General features: G+C 42.0%; 1 protein-coding gene across 4 annotated transcripts in view; it reads left to right on the top strand.

Annotated features, from left to right (window-relative positions):
* The window catches only part of sema3fb (sema domain, immunoglobulin domain (Ig), short basic domain, secreted, (semaphorin) 3Fb), a 61,137-nt gene that overhangs the window by 31,026 nt on the left and 7,725 nt on the right, over window positions 1–22,386 (top strand). For 2 of the 4 annotated variants that reach the window (XM_044349713.1, XM_044349712.1), the window contains exons 3-13: window positions 6,873–7,033; window positions 7,405–7,467; window positions 7,983–8,102; window positions 9,466–9,555; window positions 11,287–11,380; window positions 14,482–14,601; window positions 14,860–14,999; window positions 16,246–16,360; window positions 21,602–21,671; window positions 21,800–21,944; window positions 22,158–22,380. In XM_044349713.1, the coding sequence (XP_044205648.1) occupies window positions 6,873–7,033; window positions 7,405–7,467; window positions 7,983–8,102; window positions 9,466–9,555; window positions 11,287–11,380; window positions 14,482–14,601; window positions 14,860–14,999; window positions 16,246–16,360; window positions 21,602–21,671; window positions 21,800–21,944; window positions 22,158–22,380 (1,341 nt within the window). The remainder of the gene's footprint in view (window positions 1–6,872; window positions 7,034–7,404; window positions 7,468–7,982; window positions 8,103–9,465; window positions 9,556–11,286; window positions 11,381–14,481; window positions 14,602–14,859; window positions 15,000–16,245; window positions 16,361–21,601; window positions 21,672–21,799; window positions 21,945–22,157; window positions 22,381–22,386) is intronic. The other 2 variants (XM_044349715.1, XM_044349714.1) reach the window with 1 other exon arrangement.

Raw genomic sequence — 22,386 nt, 5'->3', positions numbered from 1 at the left:
AAGATTTGCTAGATCAAGATAACACAGAGAACACAACCGTTCTCAGATACAGATACCTGGATATGAGCCAACTCCATTACAATTGTGTAAATTCACAGATATTTTTTTTTAAAATAATGTATTCAGTGAAATAATTTGAAAATGATTTGTCATGTGTTGTGATAGGTACAGTGTACAAGAAGATTCTTGTACTTTTGTGTGCTTTTTACGGCTTTTTAAGGACACTTTATAATGAGGTGCTAATTAATTTACACCCAACGGTTAAATGCCACACAGCAAGGTCAATAGTTATATATTAAACTTAAAGAGCAGATTGCTCAAAAACACATGAATTCATTAAGTAAACAGTAATTTTCCCAACTTGCAATCAGTCCAAAACATCATCGAGAGAAAGGCCAAGAATATTCTTAGACTCTGAACAGTTGGCATGTTTGCAATAGATAAGTAAACAGAAATCTGCTGAAGCAACATTAGAAGGCCACGTTACCATAGGATGAAGACAGATTGACACAGTCCTCCCAGATCACACAGCAGATAGCAGCTGTCCGTGTGCTCAACCTCAGCCCTGATTCTCAGATTCATCTCCACTTTCCTGGCAAACATAACAAACATTAACTGTGCCAGAGAAAACAAATGTACCTTTATGCAGACACTTCATAAATAGTTCAGTGACTAAGACGCATATGAATTAATGAAAAAGTCTGCCATTTCCTTACCTAAGTCTCTTAAACCTGTGGCACTGTCACTTATGGCGTCTCAACTCATTACTGCACCTTGTTAAAAGCTGACCCAACCGCCAACAAGGCCACCATGCTATTTTCCAAAAAATGTCTCTGAAGCTATTTTGTGCAGAGTTCCATCACTGCTGTTGAAATGAAGTGTGCCTTCTGAAGAGTAATAAGACTGTCTTAACTGGAGTTTTCCTCCTCTGCATTGACAGCATTCAAAATATTTGGCCGGGATTCCTGACAAGTGTTGCCTTTGATGTGTGAGAGCATGCCACCTCTCCCGCCCCCTCTTAAACACCCTAATTATCACTCCTGCCACTCCGGTGTGTGTGAACTAACACACCTCTTTCTGACGGGTTGGAAACTGCCTCAGGACACTACTCAGGTAGAGCAGCTTATCTGTGATGTGCCAGGGGCTAACAGGGTATTTCTGTCACATTATAACACAACATTAGAATACTGAATCAAGCATTAAACACAACACTTTTCTGTTTTGTGCTGTTTCAGTCCAACTGTTGATAGCTTGTGTGTTCCAGCTCTAATACTTGATCTTGAACACTGATCTTTCTGTGATCCCTGGACAGAAGGACGGCCTGATGCAGTGGCTGCAGTTTCTAATTATCAGCCACACGTTCCACAGGGGAAAACCACAGACCTGTGAATTGAGCAGGTGATTGCTACACACTTCGCTCCACATTGCTCCCTTCCTGTGCAGTGTCAAAGCAACAGAGCGCAAACTTTTGTCTCTTCCCATCACCATCCCCCATCCTCTTTACCTTCAGTTGTGCTCTACAGGGAGTAGTGCCGGCTTCAAGCAGCAACACGCTCTGCTCTGTCATTGGCAGCAGCCTGCAGTTTTAATTTACCCAATTTGAAACCAGAGAAATATGTAGTGGGTGGAACACCCATATCAGTGTCATGTAGCAAGTGTGCTCTGCGCCGTCAATTGCTAGGATGTGTATACTGCCTTTTAATTCTCCAACTCTCCTTCTCACTCTGTGGATATTTTGTTTAAACACAGTCCAGAGTTTTCCATGATCCATTCACTTGCCTGATGCTTCTTGTAGATTTGCCAGGAAAGTTATGAGTGGGATGGGCTGTGTACTGCTAAGTCACAGTGGATGCAGTAATCGTTCCTTAATGAGAGGAAGCTCTAATGTTACCGAGGCACACAGTGGAGTAGGACGCATTAACAGCTGAATATGATACATAAAATCCAGTCTTCCTCTTTCCCTTGTGTGACAGCATGGGGGGAAATCATTTCATATAAGACACAGTTTGCCATGTGTGCTTTCTTATTTCTGGAGATGTGATCTTGACAGTGTACTACATGCCAGTGAAATTTTCCTGTCCAAACATATTTCCAAAGTAAACTCGGCCCGTGGGCTATTAATTTGAGATGGAGTGATATGCTATAACATGTAGGCCTGCAGCCCTGGAGATCACCGTCAGCAGCCAAGTATTCTCTCAGGAGGAGGAGGTGCTGGCTCAGTTTGACAGTGAGACATGTCTCTCCTCTATGTTTCTATACCTCATTTAACCAGGCAAGCTGACAAAAATACATACTCATTCATAATGGTCTGAGGAAGGGGCTGCAATAGGATTTCCAGTGCAACCACTGTATTGTACTACAAACCACTAACCAGCCCCACTGCAGCAGCTCAGGATGAAACATGCATGGAACACGTTTGCACTCACCTGCAAACATGCATGCATGAAGTTAATATGTGCAGTGTTTAATAAACTAGAATGTGTAGCGAATGAAGAACTCAGATACTCAGTAACAGCAATCTGTTTTCAATCACAGAAAAAGAATCTAATGAAAGCAATAAAAATATATTGGCCAATAAATAAAATAAACCATCTGTGTACTTTTTGCTGTTTGGCTCTTTATTTTAGTGTTGGCCCAGCTTCACTGCTACTGGATAACACTTTTTTTTCCATAAATACAGACTGTATATGTAGTTGAGATTTTGCTGTTGTACATGCAGACAGATCGATGACAAAAGTAACCTCACAACCTCAGACAGATAGTGTTTGAGGTGGTTTGAGGTACAAATTTTGTGACTTTTCCTAAAGTGACCCATATCATACAAAAATGGAAATATTTCAATTTTTTTGTACATAGAAGGGGTTAAATTTTTTTATTCAAAATTTTTAAAATCACCATTGAAAAATGTTGTTGCATTTTCACATTCAATAACATTAATTGAAAGAAGAACACACTCTCTCTGCTCTCTGACAGCTTCGTTAAGGATTAATCACCCATCTATTAATAACAAATATATTTATGAATGAAAAACAGATTTGTGGTTCAGAGGTTTGGTAAAGAGACTAATTATGAGTCAGAATATGAACAGTATGCAAGGGTTTAAAAAGTCATGTTTATCAATAGCACAAATGCACTTGCTACCCCGAGGTGTTGCTTGTGGCTATATTTCACTTTGCAAAATTCTGTAGAATTTTCAACATATTATTGATAAATGCCATGACACATTAATCAACAATATTGATTTGATAATTTTATTTTCTACAGGGAAAGTTGTGTGTCGGGTGTCAAATAGACACAACACTGAATATTTTTGTGTCTCGCCAGCACTTCATGTGAAGAGCTATGCACAGAGCTCACCGTATGCAAGCTTCATGGAAATGTTGCACTCCGTCTCTCTTCATTTGTGATCTGTAGCTCTGCTCTGATGCTGAAATTTAACTACAATGTGTTCAGGCCTCATCTTACCCAGTTATGTGTCCTTACACACCGACAGAAACCTTTCTTGCAGCCAGAGCTGGAGTGTTAAGTTGTGGGGACTGGCAGTAGGCTGCGTCAGCCAGAAGCTCCTTGAGATGCTGGGAGAGAGGAGAGGATTGTCTGTGCTCAGCAGACTGAGGAGAGTGGACCGGATCGCCGCTCACTAGTGAACTGAGCTCCCACTCCTGTCTAATCGCTTTACTTTCTGTGCACTACTATGCTTGCACTACTTGTGAACATGAACAGGAAGGATTGCCAGTGAGAAAAAACAGAGAGAAGTCTCATGTTGTTTGCATGGAGGTGCAGGTGTCCCAGTGTAAGAAAGTAAATGAACTGAGTAAAGGGTGAAACATTGAGTGTGAGGATCGGGTTCCCTCACCGGCTTACTTTCACCTCTAATAGTGCCATTGCCATTCCACAGGGGGGAAGTGGTGCATTTTCCGAAACAAAGCCCCCGCTGTGTGTGTGCAGACCCCCCAGAGTGAACCCTAAACCATGCATGCAGTAATGGGCTACTTTAAGAGTTTATCTGGCTCTAATAGACACACTTGTACACTGCTCCCAGCCTCTAAATCTCCAGGATAAGTCTGTGTTCGCGGAAAATGCTGTCATGCCCTAATGTGGCTGACAAAGAGCACAGTAGTTCAGCCTCTCTTGAGCCTTTCCTGTTCAAAATTATAATCTCCTACTGTGAATTTGCAGTTGTGTGTTGAAGGGGGAAATGGTGGATTGAGTGTGCAGTTGAATATATCAGAGATCAATAAAATGTGACCAATTGAATACATCAGGGTTCTTTTGCAAATGTAATTTACCTTTGTCTTTGATAATTTCAAATGTATCTTAGTGCAAGCTCTTGACCAAACATGCTTCTGTTATCTTGGGGGATTAGTTTTCTTTCTTTTCAGTGAAAAAATTTACCACACACTTACAATCCTACAAATTCGTCTTTGTCTTTTCAATGTGGGCACTCTTCAGCATCATTCTTCATCTGGCACATAGCAGTGCCGGATCTCTGCATGTCTGATTGTGACTGGGTGTTTGCCTGGCACCGGTCTCAGTCCAGGGACCTGCTGGGCTTGTTTCCACAGGCAGCCTGACCCCTGGAGCAATGTAGCAGCCGAGCTCAGTCTGCTGCCATTATACATCCTCGATCAACATTTCATCAGAGCACAATGCCATGTGCCCCTGCCTGAGGCGAAGGTTGACTTTGGGACTGAGCTGAGAAAGGCTAACAGAATATGGAATGATGTCTAGTAGCTGGAACACCTTCACACTTTTTTTTTTTTTTTTTTTTACCAGATTTCTTACTTATTTTTTCTTTTCTTAACCTGCAGGTTTGGCAGTTTCATGCAGTATTTAGACTTCAGCATGAGCTCCATATCCTGTGTAGCATTAACCCTGCAGATTGCAGCAGGTTTTGCCTCAGAAAGACTCTTAAATGCTTTAAGATACTTCAGCTATGATTCATTCGGTGTAATGAAAGAGCAAGGTCTCCTGCAGGGTTTGATTTCTTCAACACCATTTAATAGGCGTAGCTTCTTGTGGTGTAGTCTACATTACAATTAGATGTGGAGGATAAAGTGTGAAGAAAGATATTCCATTAGCGTTCATCACAGTGGTCCATGTGCAGGCTGTGACATAGAATTTTGTCATGCTGCAAAGTGCACTGAGACCACACTATCTGTGCATTATCAGATGATTGTGCGCTTGGATTACATGAGTGTTTGTTTTTTTAATGCGTAGCTCTCTGTAGGGTGTGTTGTTGCTATGTACTGTTCACATTCCTCTTCAGCTGACAGATGGTCCCATCCAGCTACTCTCTGACAACAAACACACACACAGAGGAGTTGCTGACAACCTGCTTCAGGAAGAGCTTTGACTGGCCCTCGGAATTTGTGTGTGTACAATATGTGTCTTATCCGGTGTGTTTCACTCTACACACACACATAAACAAAGCAGATTGCTAGAGTGTATGGGGACTCATCATTCAACTTAAGTCGCCAACACAAATAATCACAGGGTCTGACCACATGTTGCAGCTCCTCTGCACAAGGCTCTGACAGCTGTCAATCACTCTGCTGATCTGTAAACATTCCTTTGGAGGGTATGGTTATTAAATCAAACTGTACAAATATAGCAAATCTAATGCTATTAATCTTTGCTTATTGACGTAACCCCTGCGTTAAATTTAGATCAGGCTGGAAATACTGGTAATATCAGATTCCATAGGGAGTCTGTTTAAAAAGGTCTCTAGATGGTGTTTATTTTAAGGCCCAATGGTGGACATGTTGATGGCTTTGCATGCTTTGGTGTCCAGACCTTTTCCTCAAAACTACCTCAACAACCTCACAGGAATGTTTCTTGGTGAATTCAAATGCACGCTACATGACCGCACATACAGAGCTTGCAGAAAAATATGTGGTTATTTATCAACTGTCTGAAACATTTTCAAAACCCTGAAATGATTCCTGTTCTTGAGGTGTTGCTTTTAGGGTCTGAAAACCCACGTTGAATTAATTTCATGTGTCCTTCCTTTAATTATACTCTGGCACACCTCTGTTCTGATGTATCATATGTAAATAATCAAACACAGCTAACTGTATTTGACAGGTTATACTCTGGTTTCCCTCCACCACATTTTTGGTTGCTAAATCAACACAAAAGTATTTGGCGTAACCTCAAAGTGTGGTTCTCTGTTTCAGCTTTCTGTGGTCTGTTGGTTGTAGAATAAAGGTAAACAGTGAAATGGGACTTTCCTGCTGTTTGAATGGGACCTTAGTGTTTGTCCAACAATATGTGAATGCCACCCTCTAATGCCTCTCCCCTATAGATTGTGGAGGAGTGTGTTTGTCTATGGTGTGGCATGGGGCCTTTGCTGTCTTAGCAGTGGCTTTTCTGCCCTGCCTGTACGTGGTTGCTGAACCCAGAAGAACGTATCAAACAAACACTCCAGCACGTAGCTGTAGGAAGATTGGGTTACTCTCGACATGAGAGGACGTGTTGACTGCATTGTGTTACCAAAGGCACACACTCTTCTGACCTTCAGAGAGTGGTGTCCAACCAGAGATGGAGAAGTTGGTGATATATGGTGTGAATTTGTAGTAAACAATGTCTTTTCTGTAAGTCATGGACAGGCAATGATGAAAGACTTTCTAGATCTTCTGATCCACTCGGGCGGTATTAAGCCATCAACACAGTGTGACAGACACTCAGTAGCACTTGTCTCTAATGTGCGGTGTTAAGTTACAACAGTGTTGGTGGAAAACCATCAGATAACTCCAGACGGGTATGCAGGAGTGGCATGAGGAATGTGTCAGTTGTGCATGCATGTGTGTGTGGAAATGTGCATGTGCACCGCAGCTGTCATTAATGGATATATCTCTGTCTCCAAACAGAGCTGAGATCTACCGGTACCGCTCATCACTTTGCCTACCTCCTCAACACGTCCAATTACCGGATCCTGCGTATGGATGAGGACCATGACCGCATGTACGTTGGCAGCAAGGACCACATCCTGTCCCTGGACCTCCATGACATCAACAAGGACCCACATATTGTAAGACCATGCTCCCATGCTCCGCCTCCCCTCACCCCCACCTCTGGCCCCTCACATGGGCTGTAATGCTGGGATGAAGCAAGCGCCTTTACCTCAGCACTCACAACAGCTGCCCCCAGGGCAAAATGTTCTGTTCCATTGCCCCAGCAGCAGCCATTTTGGTTAGCTCACGTGTAGTTTTTCTTGGAGTGCCCTATTTCTCGTGTAGGGTCATTAAAACACTGTAATTGGGTTATGACAATCCCAAAAGGACTAATATTAGCCTGGGTGGATATCCCTTTTGCAATTTTAGCACAAAAATCCCATAAATGCCAGTGATGTATAACGGGTTGGATTGTAACCATAAAATATCCTCTGTTCCCCCCTCGCAGATCCACTGGCCAGTGTCCGAACGAAGAAGGATGGAGTGCCTTGTGAGTGGGAAGGATGCCAATGTAAGTACGCCTGTTGACAGCACACACAATCTCAGCAGGGTCATTTAGTTGAGGTGATTTTCATCAACTTGATAGCCTGAAAACAAAAATATGTAGTTTTTTTCAAATGCATACACCTCCCTCAAATAGGCTATTGTGAACAATGGTTTTAATGTTAGGGATCTATTAAAATAAGACTCACCTGTGGGGTTCAGACTTGGCCCAGTAAAAAGCACTGGTTCCCTCCTGTCTAGCCAAAGAGACAGGAATGGATTGGACCAAAGAAGCCCAGTCAATCTCACCATCCATTCTCTGCCAGGCCAGGGTGGGGAGAACAACACCGCTGGCTGATAGTTTGATATACTGTCCAAATATATATAGAAGCACAGTATTACTGGTTTATTTTTGAACGAGAGTCACTTGGGCTTGAGCATACTGTAAATCTGCAGGAGGTGTACCAGTAAAATATGACTATAAATGGCTTTTCATTTGAATTTTTAAGGCAGTTATATTGACTCTGGTCTTTGCATCTCCAGGAGGAGTGTGCAAACTTCATCCGTCTGATCGAGCCATGGAACCGGACTCAACTCTACGTCTGTGGGACAGGAGCTTACAATCCAGTCTGTACCTTCGTCAACCGTGGACGCAAACCTCAGGTTAGATTTAAAGACTTGAGGGATGAACTGGCCAAGAAGGTGGCCTCTCAATATTAACTTAACAAACATCCACGCTGAAAACAAACAGCTTTCTCCATCTGCATCATGATTGGCACAGCTGGGCCATTCTTTTTTTCCCTCTTACCCAAGTTCTTACTCTCCATCCACCTTACTCTAGGTTCCTTTTATGATGATTTTCCTCCATCATTAAGCCTGCTTGTGATACCATGTCTCTGCGTCTGGCAAAGCACCCAGCACAGCCTCACCAGCACACAGCTGTCTTCCCAAGTGAGCTATTAAAGCTACTCTGTTTAGTCTCAGCCTTTAATGGGACCTCTTGAATTTCCTAAACCAAACCAGGCATCACAATCTCGCCATACTCCCCTTTAACACCTCTCTCTTCCTTAAATATTACACTTGTTCCCTAATGATGACCAGGGGACTTTTATAAAAGAGGTAAATAAAAAGTAAATTTCCCACTGGACTCTCCCTCGAGATCACAAAATGGTGCAGAGAACTTGCAGCAGCAAGGAAGGCTTGCGTGAGTCCCTTGTTGCATACGGTTCCTACATGAGCCCTTACTAACGAAGGGCTTCCATCCATTCACTCACCTATCCATCCACCCCTTCATCCATCCATTCAGGCCACCCGCCAGCCTCCACCATGTGAGAAGTTGGGTAATTGGTAGTGGGAGCTCCCATTATGGGGTGCCAGTGGAATGTTCCAGTTCTAGTCCATTAATGAGGGGGCTGTTATTTTCTCCGTCACATTGAACATGTCCGAGTCGTCCTGTGAGCACCTTTCTCAGCTGGGCTGGGGAGTTTTATATGATTGCAGAAACATGCAATGATATATTCCACAGAGACGCATGCTTACATATATCCTGACATACATAAGGAAACTTCTTTTTGTCATTAATAATTCAAGGCATCCAGATGGATTGTTTGATTACGGCACTGCAGGGTATATTCTTAAGTTCTCTGGTGCTTTAAGTGCAAGTCTTGTAGCTTTTATAAATTGTAATGGCCAAATGTTTTGCTTTGGCAGCAGCTGTGAGGAATATGTATGTAGGCTACCATACTGTGAGAGACTTTATTGACTCAACCAAAGGATAGAGAACTAATATTGTTGCCTTTTCTACCATCTGGTCAAGTACAGTTACACACATTTCCTGCACAGTCTTGCACACACATATATATATATTTTGAACATGCATTCATTTCTATAGTATTGGACCGGGGACTTCCTCTTCATCTCTCGAAGTCAGGACAGATTCAAGCAATCTGCAAGGAGGTCAGGAAGGTCTTGATCCTTCCTCATCAGTGGCGTAACATCCAGACTGTGTTGCTGTCTCCTGTTTTAGACGTCCATGTATCTACAGATGGCCCAGGCCAGAGGAAGGGCTAGCCGCGCAGCTGAACCCAGCGCGGTGCACGAGACACTTGGACTAAAGGTGCGATGTGGGCCCTGTCTGCACCGCAGCCCTGCATACTGCCTGGGCTCGTGGTCACCAGCAGCATGCTCCCTCTCTTTGTGTCTCAGCACATTTGTCAACACCATCTTTAACCTGGCCATTATTTGTTAATTTCCGTAACATTTAGCATGCATATTTTCCAGTCCATTCGCAATCGTAAAGTTTTGTGTAATGTGGAAGTGCATTTAATTTCATGTCATTTTGTTGTGTTTCACTCTTTGTGTTAGTCTCATTGTCTGAGCACCCTTTCGTTTCCGTCATTGTCCTTTCCGTGCTTTGCATTTGTGCTAAATGTCATATTTTGCATGAGAGCTGGGTTATCAAGTGGAAAGGGCTTCTCAGGCTAGGAAGAAATTCTATTGACTTTTACTAGGCACAAATTCAATTAAACAGGCTTTCACTGCTGTTCAATGCATGGCATATTCATTTTGCATCACAGCCACATATTCAGCAGCACCCATGAACAACAGATATCTGAATCATTCATCCTGCTTATCTGAGACAATGCAGGATGTAACCACCCATCAGTCCTTCACCCCACCAAGCCATCCACTTTCTGTAGGAATGTGGTGCAGTCTCTCCCACAGAGGCGGCACGACTAGTCAGCATCTGACCCACTCCCACAGCAGGCTCTGTTAGCCCAGAGCAAACACCAGCCATCTGTGGCCAACTAGCTGTGCAGCAAAGGAAATAAAAGAGCCACATACTTGAACATGTCTCCACTGTTTGAGCTCTCCAAGCACTTTGAAACACTTTTGAAGGACATAAGGGCTTTAGGTGAAGTGGGATACTTTGAAACGCTTTGACTTTTTTTCTAGTCAGATTGTTTTCAGATTGTTTTTTTTTTTTTTTTAAATATGTTGCAACTTTTCTGAAGGGTCATACTTTACAACAGGGTTGTAAAAACACATTCAGGGCACAGTTTCCCTCTGCTACACATAAATGTTTGTGACCTTTTTTTACACGTCAGCATCTGGCATGGCCGGGAGTGAGCTGCCAGCACCTTCTTATTTGCACGGATAGTGATTTTAATCAAAGATGAGTTGGGAATTGCATACGGGTGTGTGTATGATCCAATGAAGTGAGTTTGGCACAGCGCCATAGTCTCTCCTCTGCTTTAGTGCTGATGGACAATGACAGAGATGTCTCCATTTCTGTCCCCGTTGGGAGTGAAAAATGGGGATTGGACATGCTGTGGTTTGTGAGGCGGGGCCACAATACATGTCATTGCATGCCACTGATTCATTTTCCCCCACTCTCATACGCAAATTCCTGCCAATCACCTTTCAGTGCTTGCGTGCAGGGATGCCACGAGCAGTGAGTATCAGTCATCCAGCCTCCATCCCTGGCTTGTTTTCACTGTGCTGGATTACAGGTGTCAGCAGTAGGCCTGCACAGCCATAGGCACCAAGGCTGAGAGATATTTGGCATGCAGCTTATTATGCCGAGAGAAGCAACCCACGACACATTGTTTTCTGCTGTGGACTGGCATGGAGATGGATTAGAAATTCCTCGCTTTCCCCGCATGTATTTTTCTGTATGAAAGCACGCTCATTATTCTAATACTTCATCCCCCATCAGGCCGTTCAGGTCCCACAGGAGTCAGAGGGAGCACATACGCTGCCTCATTTTCCATACACAAGGGAATTACAGTGACAAGATGAAGAGTGCTGAATTTATTGCCATCTCCATATGATTTTCCCATTTCAGGAAGAAATCTTCCATTTGGAGCCGGGCAAAGTGGAATCTGGAAAGGGAAAGTGCTCCTACGACCCGAAGCTCAACAGCGTGTCAGCTTTGATCAGTGAGTATCATCTGGGTTTGGTGGGTACAGTCCAGCTTAGCGCTTTTTAGGTCCTCATAGCAATGGCAGTCTCATCCCATATGGATTCCTCATCTTTTATCTCCTGTTTCTTCATATGGCCTCCTCTGCCTACAATTTATGTTTTTGGCAAAGTACATGAACAAAAAAATATTTATCATCCTCCAATGATGTCCAGGATGGTCAAGCCAAGTGTCCTTTCCATTCTGTGCCCATTTCCCACAGTGAGCTGCTTTGTCTAATCGGCCTTAACATTTAATCCTAAGGAATTTTTCCTTGTTAGGGTGGAAACAATAATAATATGTGCCTGTTAATATGTAACTCTTCCACTGGGGAATTGGTGGCTACGAATCAAAATACCTAGGACATGTTGGGAAAACTTTTCTTAACTTGTATCATCATTTGACAACCAATATTTTCTTTTTTCCCATATGCCATTTCATACTGTTTGCACATTTTAATGGTCAAACAAACAGTACAATATATTTACTTACTATCCAATTTACAGGCAGGTGACAACTTAAAGGGAACACCTGAATTAATGAGTAGAGAAACACATCTAGTGCAGATGGGGAATGAGGGGTCGTTAATGGTCTAATGGGTGTGAAAATGAGGGGAATCATATAATGCCATTGCCTTCGTAGTCATCACATCTTAACCCAACTGAACACCTATGGGATATTTTTGTCATGTTAGACAGCACTCACCACCACCATCATCAAAACACCAATCATGGGAATATCTTTTGGAAGAATCATGTTCTTCCCCCCAGTAGAGTTCTACAGACATGTACAATCTATTTCAATGAGCACTAAAGCCGTTCTGGAGGCTCATGGTGGACCAACACCTTACTAAGACACTTTATGCTGTTTTTTCCTTTAATCTGTCACCCATCAGTGTACACATCTATGATCAACTTTATTTGACTAAGGACTAAGTATGTCCTCGTCTTTATTCACAATTTATACATCATGCTACAGGAAAATAACAACAAGGTTCAGTCTGGATACTGTAGCTTGTCATCTGTTATAGCAGTCATGAAGGCAGTGTCCTCTGTCCCTTTGCCCAAGGTCACTTAGTCATGTCCAGACCACACAGTTGCCACCAGTGAAAGGTGATCTTCTCCCTGTGGGGTGAGACAGTGGGTGTAAATCACTGGCACTGCTTTCCCACATTAGCACAGTGCCAGCTGACCAGTATGGAACCAGTGTTGTCATCCAAGATGGATTTACCTCCCACTTCCACCAGTTAGCATCATACAAGCATCAGTGTTGTTAGCTGTGATAAGGATTAAGAGCCCTGTACCATGACAATAGATTTACCACTGACCACAGACTGCTCAGCTCTCCACCACATTAGACATCTCATCATCCGTGGACATTTTAATGATATATCATCAATCTCCATATAGCACTGCTGAGGACCATGACATTGAATATAATGGCGGTAGGACAGTGTTTTTTGTTTCCTCTGCTCTACCTCCTGCTGTCTCCTTACCCCATCTCTTAAGAGCCCTGACAGTCACACCTGCTTTCCAGTAGAGCCCTTATAGCAGCTGGAGGACCAACACCTTGCCTTCCTGTGGCTTAACAAGGCTGTCAAGTACATTTGTCAGTCTGCACACATGGATGTGCTCATATTTTACGTCTTTATGGAGTGTATGTGAAGGCTGCTTCAGGAAGTTAGAGTGCTGTTTTGGTTAACGCTTTATTTTACGTGTCTCATAATTCCTTAATAATTTCCTAGGACGTTTCCTGGAAAGTACTGATAACAAGGAAAATAGAAACAGTAAATTTAGTACCTACACATTTATTTTAGTTTTTAAGAAGAAAATCTGAGAAAGAAACAGAAAATTACATACACAGTATCACAGTAAGTAAATTCACTCAAGCGGTACATTTTTTAATATGTAGAGATGATATAGATATACAGTATGGTAAATGACAAGGAAGCACTGATAAACATCCCTTTTAACCCATATACGTATATACATGTTGTAGTATGAGGAATAGATAACTGTGTTTATATGCTGTAACTTAACTGGAAATGTTATCATGCCTGGCTAACCAGCTTACGTACTGTAGCAACCTAGCATTATTTACAAAGGCAAGGGGCATGTCATTAGTCAGCTATATTATTTTGTGGGGTTACAGGTTAAGTTAGAAAAATACCTGTTCAGAAGTTCCCACACTCTTGGGAGGCAAGACACTAGTATATCAGAGATAGCATTAGAGTTAAGTTTGCTAAATTAGTTATTCCTCGTCCTCAGACCTTTTTCTTTTGTATAAATGGAGCATACTGTTTGAAAATATGACCATTAAATCATATATCTGACCACTTTGTTGCCTGTCCAAATATGTTTTTCTATTGTGAGCATCCAAACCGAAATGTTATGTCAGAACAAATAACATTATAATAACATTTTTATTTATAATACTGTACCATGATATCAGTTCTAACTACTGTAGCTCTACCCTGTAATATTCAAACAATGTTACTCCTATTTACATGTGGTATGTTGCCATCATGTGCAAATTTCTTCTTTTCCTTCAAAACAAATTTGCTGGAAACATCAAAATGTCTGACTTTATTGTTAGCATAACCTTACACTAGCTAGCTATAGGTGGTAACTTCTGCTAGCAACAGTTGTCATTTCAAAAGTAAGTAAGGGGGCTTGGGGTTAACAAACAGTCAGTTGAACTCAGATTCCAGTGCAAATTGTAGCAAAATGTGGCACATTAATATAGTCCTTTCTATAAACCCTCCTAACAAATTACAGTTATCAGTTCTTTTATAGGAAAGTTTTAGAAAACTATGTGACTATTATACTGTTTTGTAGCCTTTCAAGGATTTAGCCTCTGCATCTTGAGTTACAGTACCTCCTGACCACTTTATGTCTAAATAAAGACAAATGAGTGGAAGATGACTTTGACTTGGACTCTGAGCTGTGGTGTGGAATGAAGAGACCTGAGATATTGGATTCTTGAAATAAAAGCTGTGGTATTTTATGCCACGGGTGGTGCTGGAATAATGTCAAGAGTCAAGGAATTTCACTGAACTCAACTGTTTTCTCTCTTTCTCAGATGGTGAACTCTATGCTGGGGTCTATGTTGACTTTATGGGAACAGACTCTGCCATTTTCCGTACTTTGGGGACAAAGACTGCCATGCGAACAGATCAGTACAACTCCAGATGGTTGAATGGTAAATGTCCTATTTAGCCTACAAATGATAATCATGGCTTTCATCCAATGAATACAGCCTTCCTGCATGACATTTTAATTATAAATCCAAACAGGGTTCCTATATAGCTGAAATGTAAAGATTCTGGTGTTTGTATATGTTTTGAATCCTTCAACAAGTGATAAACAGGAAATGCTTACAGTTTATAAATGATTTTCGCCAGATGTTTTCCCAAATCCTGCCTCTACCCACACATCTTACCATCTCTTCTTCCCATAGATCCCACTTTCGTCCACGTACACCTCATCCCCGACAGCGCAGAGAGAAATGACGACAAGCTATATTTCTTCTTCCGGGAGAAGTCCTCGGAGATGGGCCAGAGTCCCGTGACCCAGTCCCGTATAGGACGCATCTGCCTGGTGTGTACACAGTGAGGAGCGTGTTTGTTTTGGGGTGTAAACATAATGAAAAGAAAACCTGCATCAATATGAAAACAGGCTGGAGTCTCCTGAGGCGAGTCACCCGCTGTGTTTCAATGTTTATGGGCGCTGCACTAGTATTTGGCCAACGCTGATGTGCTGGAATCCACATGTGTCTTTAACCTTCCTGTCTACAATGCATCCCTCTGTCTGTGGGATTGCCCTCTGACCTCTGACTCCATGATCTTCTGACCTCTTTTCCCTGGTAGTCCTAAAACACTTGAATCTTTTAGTGTACACAGCAATGAAAAAGGTACTGCCTTTAAAAAAAACTTTCTTCTAGAGTGTTTTTCAGTTAAATTAGACTTACTCCATAAAGCCAGTGTTCCTTAGAAATACAAAGTGACCTGAGCAACATAAACAAACAACAACAAATGTCTGGTAAGCTTGTGGGGCATCTTGTAGTGTTTATATGTTGTGAGTGTGTGTATGAGCTCCCTTAAAGGTTTTCGTGCATGTGTGAGCATTACAGCAGAGGCACGCATGGATACGAGTGAGAAAATGTGGTGTACGTGTGTGCTCGTCGCCTCAGCTGTTCACCAGTGTATTTATTTGAGGGGGTCAGGCACTGACCCGGCACACAAACACTCATCCCCCTCTCAGCGGGCTCTGCCACAGCCTCCTGAGACCCGGTCCTGTCATTCTTACTTCGCCACACATCTGGATACTCTTACTACCATTCTCTGCACCGGCCTTCCACCCTGCACAACACCAAAAATACACTCAGCCGTATACTGTAATTACACTGAAAATTATGAAAACATTTCAACTCCCAAAATGGGATTCATCAGAGGTGCATGAAGAATGTGAAGCTCTTTCAAGCCTATGACCAACCTTTAGAGAATTTGAATGAAATATTAAAATATACGTGCTTTTACATCAACATAAAGATGATAGCTAAAGCACATACTGGTTTCATTTCTTTCTTACTGGGATGGATCCTGGCCTCACTCCACCACAGATGGAAGAATCTAAATAGTAGGAGACAGTGTTTACCACCCCCCTTCCTCCTCCACTTAGCTTCCTGGCTTTGTAAACCAACATGTACTATATAGTGTGTTTGTGTGTGTGTGTGTGGGTGGGTGGGTGGCTCCACCTGGGTTTGTTTTCAATAGGAGGACAGAGGAGGATGTGAGTATGAGTGAGTGATGGAGAAACTGTTCTGTGTCTCCACCCTTTCATGCAGAATGATGACGGAGGCCACTGCTGTCTGGTCAACAAGTGGAGCACTTTTCTGAAGGCCAGGCTCATCTGCTCGGTGCCAGGGGCCGACGGCATGGAAACACACTTCGATGAGCTCCGTGAGTACAACCTGCACTGCACTGAGATCAGGCTGTGGTTCCTCTCAGTAGAAGTGGTAATCTGTTGGTTATTTGGTGGGGGTGGAGGTGTTGTATACACTTCCTTGTCAAGCAAACATACTGCCAGCACTCTTTTCCTTTGAATTTTCTGTTTTCTTTGCTTTCTTTGTCAGTTCAGCCATGGTGGCTATCACTGCTCCTTTGCAACATCGTTCTAAACACATCACTTCCTGCGTGTTTTTCTCCTGAGAAAAACAGAAGTTGTATAGAACAACAAATGTAAATACTTTTAAGATCTGTATAGAGTGTAGATTAAATCAGTATTGTGTCAATCAGTGACATGGTAGAAGTGAAATAGAAAATGGGCTTCATGCAAGAACTGCTGGTATGAACAGATTCGTACGAGAAGCAGCACTAACCACGCCCTTATTTTGTCCTCCAGAATTTCCTCCTAGATACAAATGAAATTTGTCCAGGTCTGTCATATAGTCATGTACAAATAGCCTGGCTTTCTTTACAGGGAGAAAACATTTCTTTGGCATAACAATTGTAATGCCATGAGTGCCACATACTCTTGACTGCCTCCCATCTAAATCTTTGGGTAACTTTGCTTTAGAAAGGCATTTTTTAACATCTAACTTCATCTCAAACTATTCTCTCTTTATTTCCACGATGGTACGATATTCATCAGGTTTGTCCAGTTAAGAGAGTTTGATGAATATAATTATGATCAAGCTTCACAGAAAAAGGTGAGAGGTTTAAGATAACCATATGAAAATGTTCTTGCATGAGGTCCATAGTTTTTAAAATGGACTTAAATTACTACTTTTTTTCCCCAAATTATTACTATTTTTAATACATCCTATAAAAGTTCAGTTTTATCAGCCAAGAAATAACCTCCTATTCTTTAAAAGAAAAAATATCTTTTTCTTTCTGCAGTTAATCATTTTGACAGTAGGTATCGAATGACAAAGGAAAAAAGACAAAAATGACATGACTGGATTTATTTCAGACGTATTCATTTTCAGGTTAATGTCATGTATGATCACATCTGAAATATTAAGAGGAGAAACTATAGGTTTCTACTGGAACACCTGCCAAAAGTTTACTGCACACATACACACCAGAGCTAAGTCCTTGGCCCATACTATAGCCTACCTCTCTCATCCCACTCCCATCATATGGTCCATACAGTATACTATAATGGAAATGACATACACAATCCCCCCACTGTAGTTGTCTTTCAAGATGTCTTAAACAAAAGTGTCTGTTTTTTTGTGTGTGTGTATGGGGGTGGCCTGATGGCCAGCAGATCAGATCACCACACAGGAATGTGTGTGACTGTGAGACTGTTAGCCTCTCCAGGGGAAGCGCTTTCTCTTTCTGTCTCACTGGTTTAAAATAGAGCCACAGAGTGATAGGGGACTGATGCGTGAGGTTACTGTTGCTCTTGAACTAATCTCAAGAATGAAAAGTGCCATGCCTGTTGAATCTGATGATAGCTGTTTGTCTCTTTATCTCACTGACACATTCCTCGCTTTTATCTCAACCTGCCAGCAGTTCTAAAAGCACAGTTTTGTTTTCACAGGTGACATTTAGTTTATCCCTCTTTGTACAAACCAAAAGTGACACACACTTGAAAACTCTGTGGCCTTTTCGTGTGTGCAGCCACTTCACCAAAATGACGTGAAAGCGGTTCTGAGTGGCAATGGGCTTGCTTTGCCTTTACAAATGAGGCTTCTGTCTTTACTGGTCAGGTCAGTGTTGACGCAGGCGTGCGGTGCAGAGTGGCTCTGTGAGAGGGTTGGAGGGTCGTCAGCGGTTGGCGCTGATGATGATTTTCAGGAGACTGCTTGAATAAAACTGGAAATGTGTAGTGGAACAGGCTGGTGAATGAACAAGGACAAGCATGGCATGTCCATAGAGAAGGAAAGACTACACATCAGTTGGAAGAGCAGCCGTCCCTGCCAAGGACTCCTAGAGGGGACGGTAAATTGGATGTGATTAAGTTTCATGCTAATGGCTTCACATTTACTGTCTAGTATGAATGTTTATAAAGCTCTTTTTTCTGGACAGTTAGTCTTTACAGAGGAAAGCAGAGATTTTAGGATTTCACAAGGGCAAATGAGTCTTTAACTACTGCACATTGAATGCAGGCCATTAAGGGTCTACATACATACTACTGCATGTAGTAAGGATGCATTACACTGCACAGCTGAAGATGATTTCAAGCCAGAATGGTTTTGGAGAGTTCAAGTAACCATGCTTGAAGGAAAGGATTCTTAAATGTGCCTGCTTTCTTTAAAAGTTTTTATTAAATGACTGTACAATCATTACTGAGAAGTTTGTTGAAATATCCAGACCAGCTGTATCCCTGGTGTGGTAGTCCTCTGTGGAAAGACATTATGGCAAAGCACGCCTGAGATCTGGGGAGTTTTTACAGTTGGAATATGTAACACATTTGGCACTACCTGACAACTTGCACCTAAATGACCCACGGTCATTTGAAATACAATACTACAATGCTTTTGTTTCTCAATAACATAAAAATAGAAGAAACTCCTGCATTTTAGACAAGACATGCATTAAGTCTTTGATTAGTAGCTAGACAGATGCAAAGGCAGAGAGCAAGAGAAAGGAGTCAGATAAAGAAAGGAGAAACACTCGGAGGAAGAGACCACGGATATAAAAAAAACAAAAACAAAAAAACAGAAAGGCTGATCAAGCAGAAAATTTCTTTTATGTGAAGAAATGGGAAATATGGCTGCTGAGATTTATATTTATACATATATACTGTATATATATATATATCTATACACAGGCATAGGAAAGACTGTTGTGGAATCTGGATCCTTTCCTAGCTGTTATAAATACGCAAGATCCCCTGGAGCTAAGTCATCATGGCCCTGTCAGGACAGCTTTTATTGCAAATCACCTTACTTTTTTTCCATGTTTTCATGAAGCCTTGATCTGTTTTTAGCGATCATTTATGAGCTTTGTCTAGGATAGTTCTATCCTGGCCTCAGTGGTACCTTGTGTGCATATGCGCACACTTGCATGTTCTTGCGTGCAAATCGCTCATTTCTGCAGTACAACAGCTGTATGTCATGACAAGGATCATCTGTTGTGTGACAGCCAGGACAGCCCGTAGTGCTGTGTCCATGCTAACCCATGACCGTTCCACTGCTCCAGCTGTGGCAGCTGTGGAAGATGGCATGGTGGTGGTGGTGTGTGTGTAAGGGTGTGACTTTGGGGAATCTGGAAGCTACTAAGAAATAAGGACAAAGTGCCTGCTATCTCTCAGCTTTATTCTTTTCTCCGGTGCTGAGCTCACGGCTCTAGTCCCTAGAGGAAGGCTTCACTGAACAGACTCTCTAATGTGGACAGGATCAGAACCCAGCAGTTCAGATTCAAAGACAATGCACACCCCTTCCATGTATCATTCTATCTGCATAGCAGCCTGACAGCTAATTTCTCATGCTGGTCTATTTGGGACTGCGAGTGCATAAATCTGAATTGGTATACTTGCACATGATCAGCTCTCCTTCTGTTTCCACACTTTCTGAGTTCTAATAGTCATATTTTTAGCTTTTCACCTTCTGTGTCTTGCTTGTCAACTTTCTCACCGATAGCGTCTTTACTCTGCGGTCATTTCCCTGTGCACAACTAGGTTGGGAGCACATTTTCTTTTTCATGCCAAAGGTCCTCGTCCTATTGTAGGCATTGAATGTCCCTTGTATTTAGGTCAGGTACCCAACAGGAGAGAGACTTATCACCCATGACATGTTTAGCTCCTCTTTATTTGTTGCTGTGGACCTTTTCTCAGTATCAAAAGGATCATCTAAATCAGGCAGTGTCCAGTGTCAGAACTATAGGGCAGAGCATGTGAGCATTTGTGATTTAGAGACATCTGAAATTGGCTGAAGAATATGTGATACAGTTCTCCTTTGAGAGAGAAGAGACATTTCCTTTCCAAGTATAAGACATGAACTGTGGACACTGGAAAAGGAGAATCCCTGCACATCATGTTTAAATTTTCTGTCTCCTCAGAAGAGGTCTCAGGTGGCACAGCAATCACGTTGCTACAGTCTAGACTATAGAGAAAACCAGACTGTTTGGTTTCACAGCTTTACTGTTAAATATCATTGCTTTGTCCCTGGTGCTTAGATTGGATTGCTTCGTTTAGGTAGGTATGATGTCAAAGCATCTCAAGGCTCAGTGTCTATGTGTTATCTTGTCAATAAAGCCTTTAGCTAAGGTGTCCTTCCTGAGGCTGTCATTCAGTTCTTTTGCACAGTCAATTGTTGTGGTTTTAAAACTATTGTATTGCCTGTCAGGAAGGCTGTCTGGATGCAAGAGATTCAATTTGTGGTCTAAGTTTCCCCTCTTATCCTTTATATTAGAGTATTACCTACTGTTAAACTTCCTTCAAGCTCTTCTGTCAGTCTGATTGATGAGTCATTCCACCACTTTGGTCCAAACTGAAATATCATATTGAATTGATTGACCATTGAATAGATTAACATTAAATTTTGTGCGGACACTAATGGTCTCCAGAGTTTTCCTCTAGCACCAACATAAGGTTCACATTTGTGGTTTTGAGGGAAAAGTCTCAACAACTATAGCTGCTCTTTTTGTTGTGTGCTAATTAGCCTACTAAATGTTAGCATGCTAACTCACTAATATAAGATCTTTAACATGGTAAAAAATTGTACTATAATTATATTTATAATATTAAATCAGTAAACATCAGTATGTTAGCATTGATATTATGAGCATGTTAGCATACTGATATTAGCATTTAGCTCCAAGCACCACTGTCCTTAAATGCAGCCTCACAGAGCTGCTTGCATGGCTGTAGACGTCTTGTTATGAATGACTGTGACCAAGGCAATGAGACTCCCACATTTAAACAAACACTTAATAAGCAGCACAGAAATTACCACATGATGCCTTGACTTTTATACTTTTGGTTCAGATATTTAGACAGAATCCCACTTTGCTCATAATCAAAATCAAGTAGTCAGAGGCATGTTTTTTCAACAAAGATGAAAGTTCATGTTTGTTAGTGCATCACTCCTTCCGGGTTGGTGTAGCCTAAAGGTCTCTCTCTGGCTAAGAGGGGTTGGATTGACTGAGAGCTGTGTAAATATTAGTAAAGAAGAGTGCTTGCTGTGGAGCGTGATGTTTCCTTCACCCGTTCTCTTTGCACTGATGTGATTTCTCTCTTTTCTCTTACAGGAGATGTTTACATACAGCCAACACAGGACACAAAAAACCCTGTTATATATGGAGTCTTTTCTGTCTCTGGGTTAGTGTTCTGTAACAGATTCTGTATATACACAACACCAAGATAAAATTTCCAAATTTGAGTATTTATGCTTTTTTCTCATTGAGTGAGATACATTTTCTTGACTTTCTTTTCTATTTGCTTCATAGCTCTGTGTTCAAAGGCTCAGCAGTTTGTGTCTACTCCATGGCCGACATCCGTATGGTCTTCAATGGACCCTTTGCCCACAAGGAGGGTCCCAATTACCAGTGGGTGGCCTACACTGGGAAGATCCCCTACCCTCGACCCGGCACGGTGAGTCTTACCCCTCACTGACCCTGCGCGTGAATCCCACACCTACAACAGTGATTTTTCTCTGACTTAGACCTCAAATAGAAACCATCTGACCGATATACATCAACATAACCAAAACTCTTTATGTTTTTGCAAGACAGGCCCCCAAATACATTTTTTTCACGTGATTATGTCCATTTTTTCAGAGTGTTAATGCTTGTGTTTCTGTTTCAGTGCCCTGGAGGTACATTCACCCCCAACATGAAGTCCACTAAGGACTACCCAGATGAAGTGATTAACTTCATGAGGAATCACCCTGCCATGTATAATGCTGTGTACCCAGTACACAAGCGCCCCCTGGTGGTTCGGACCAACGTGGACTATGAGTTCACCACCATCACGGTGGACCAGGTGACAGCTGCAGACGGCAACTATGAAGTGCTCTTCCTAGGAACTGGTGAGT

Source organism: Thunnus albacares, chromosome 4 (genome assembly GCF_914725855.1).
Source record: "Thunnus albacares chromosome 4, fThuAlb1.1, whole genome shotgun sequence".
Classification (NCBI taxonomy): Eukaryota; Metazoa; Chordata; class Actinopteri; order Scombriformes; family Scombridae; genus Thunnus; species Thunnus albacares.
This window is presented reverse-complemented; position numbering and strand designations above follow the sequence as displayed.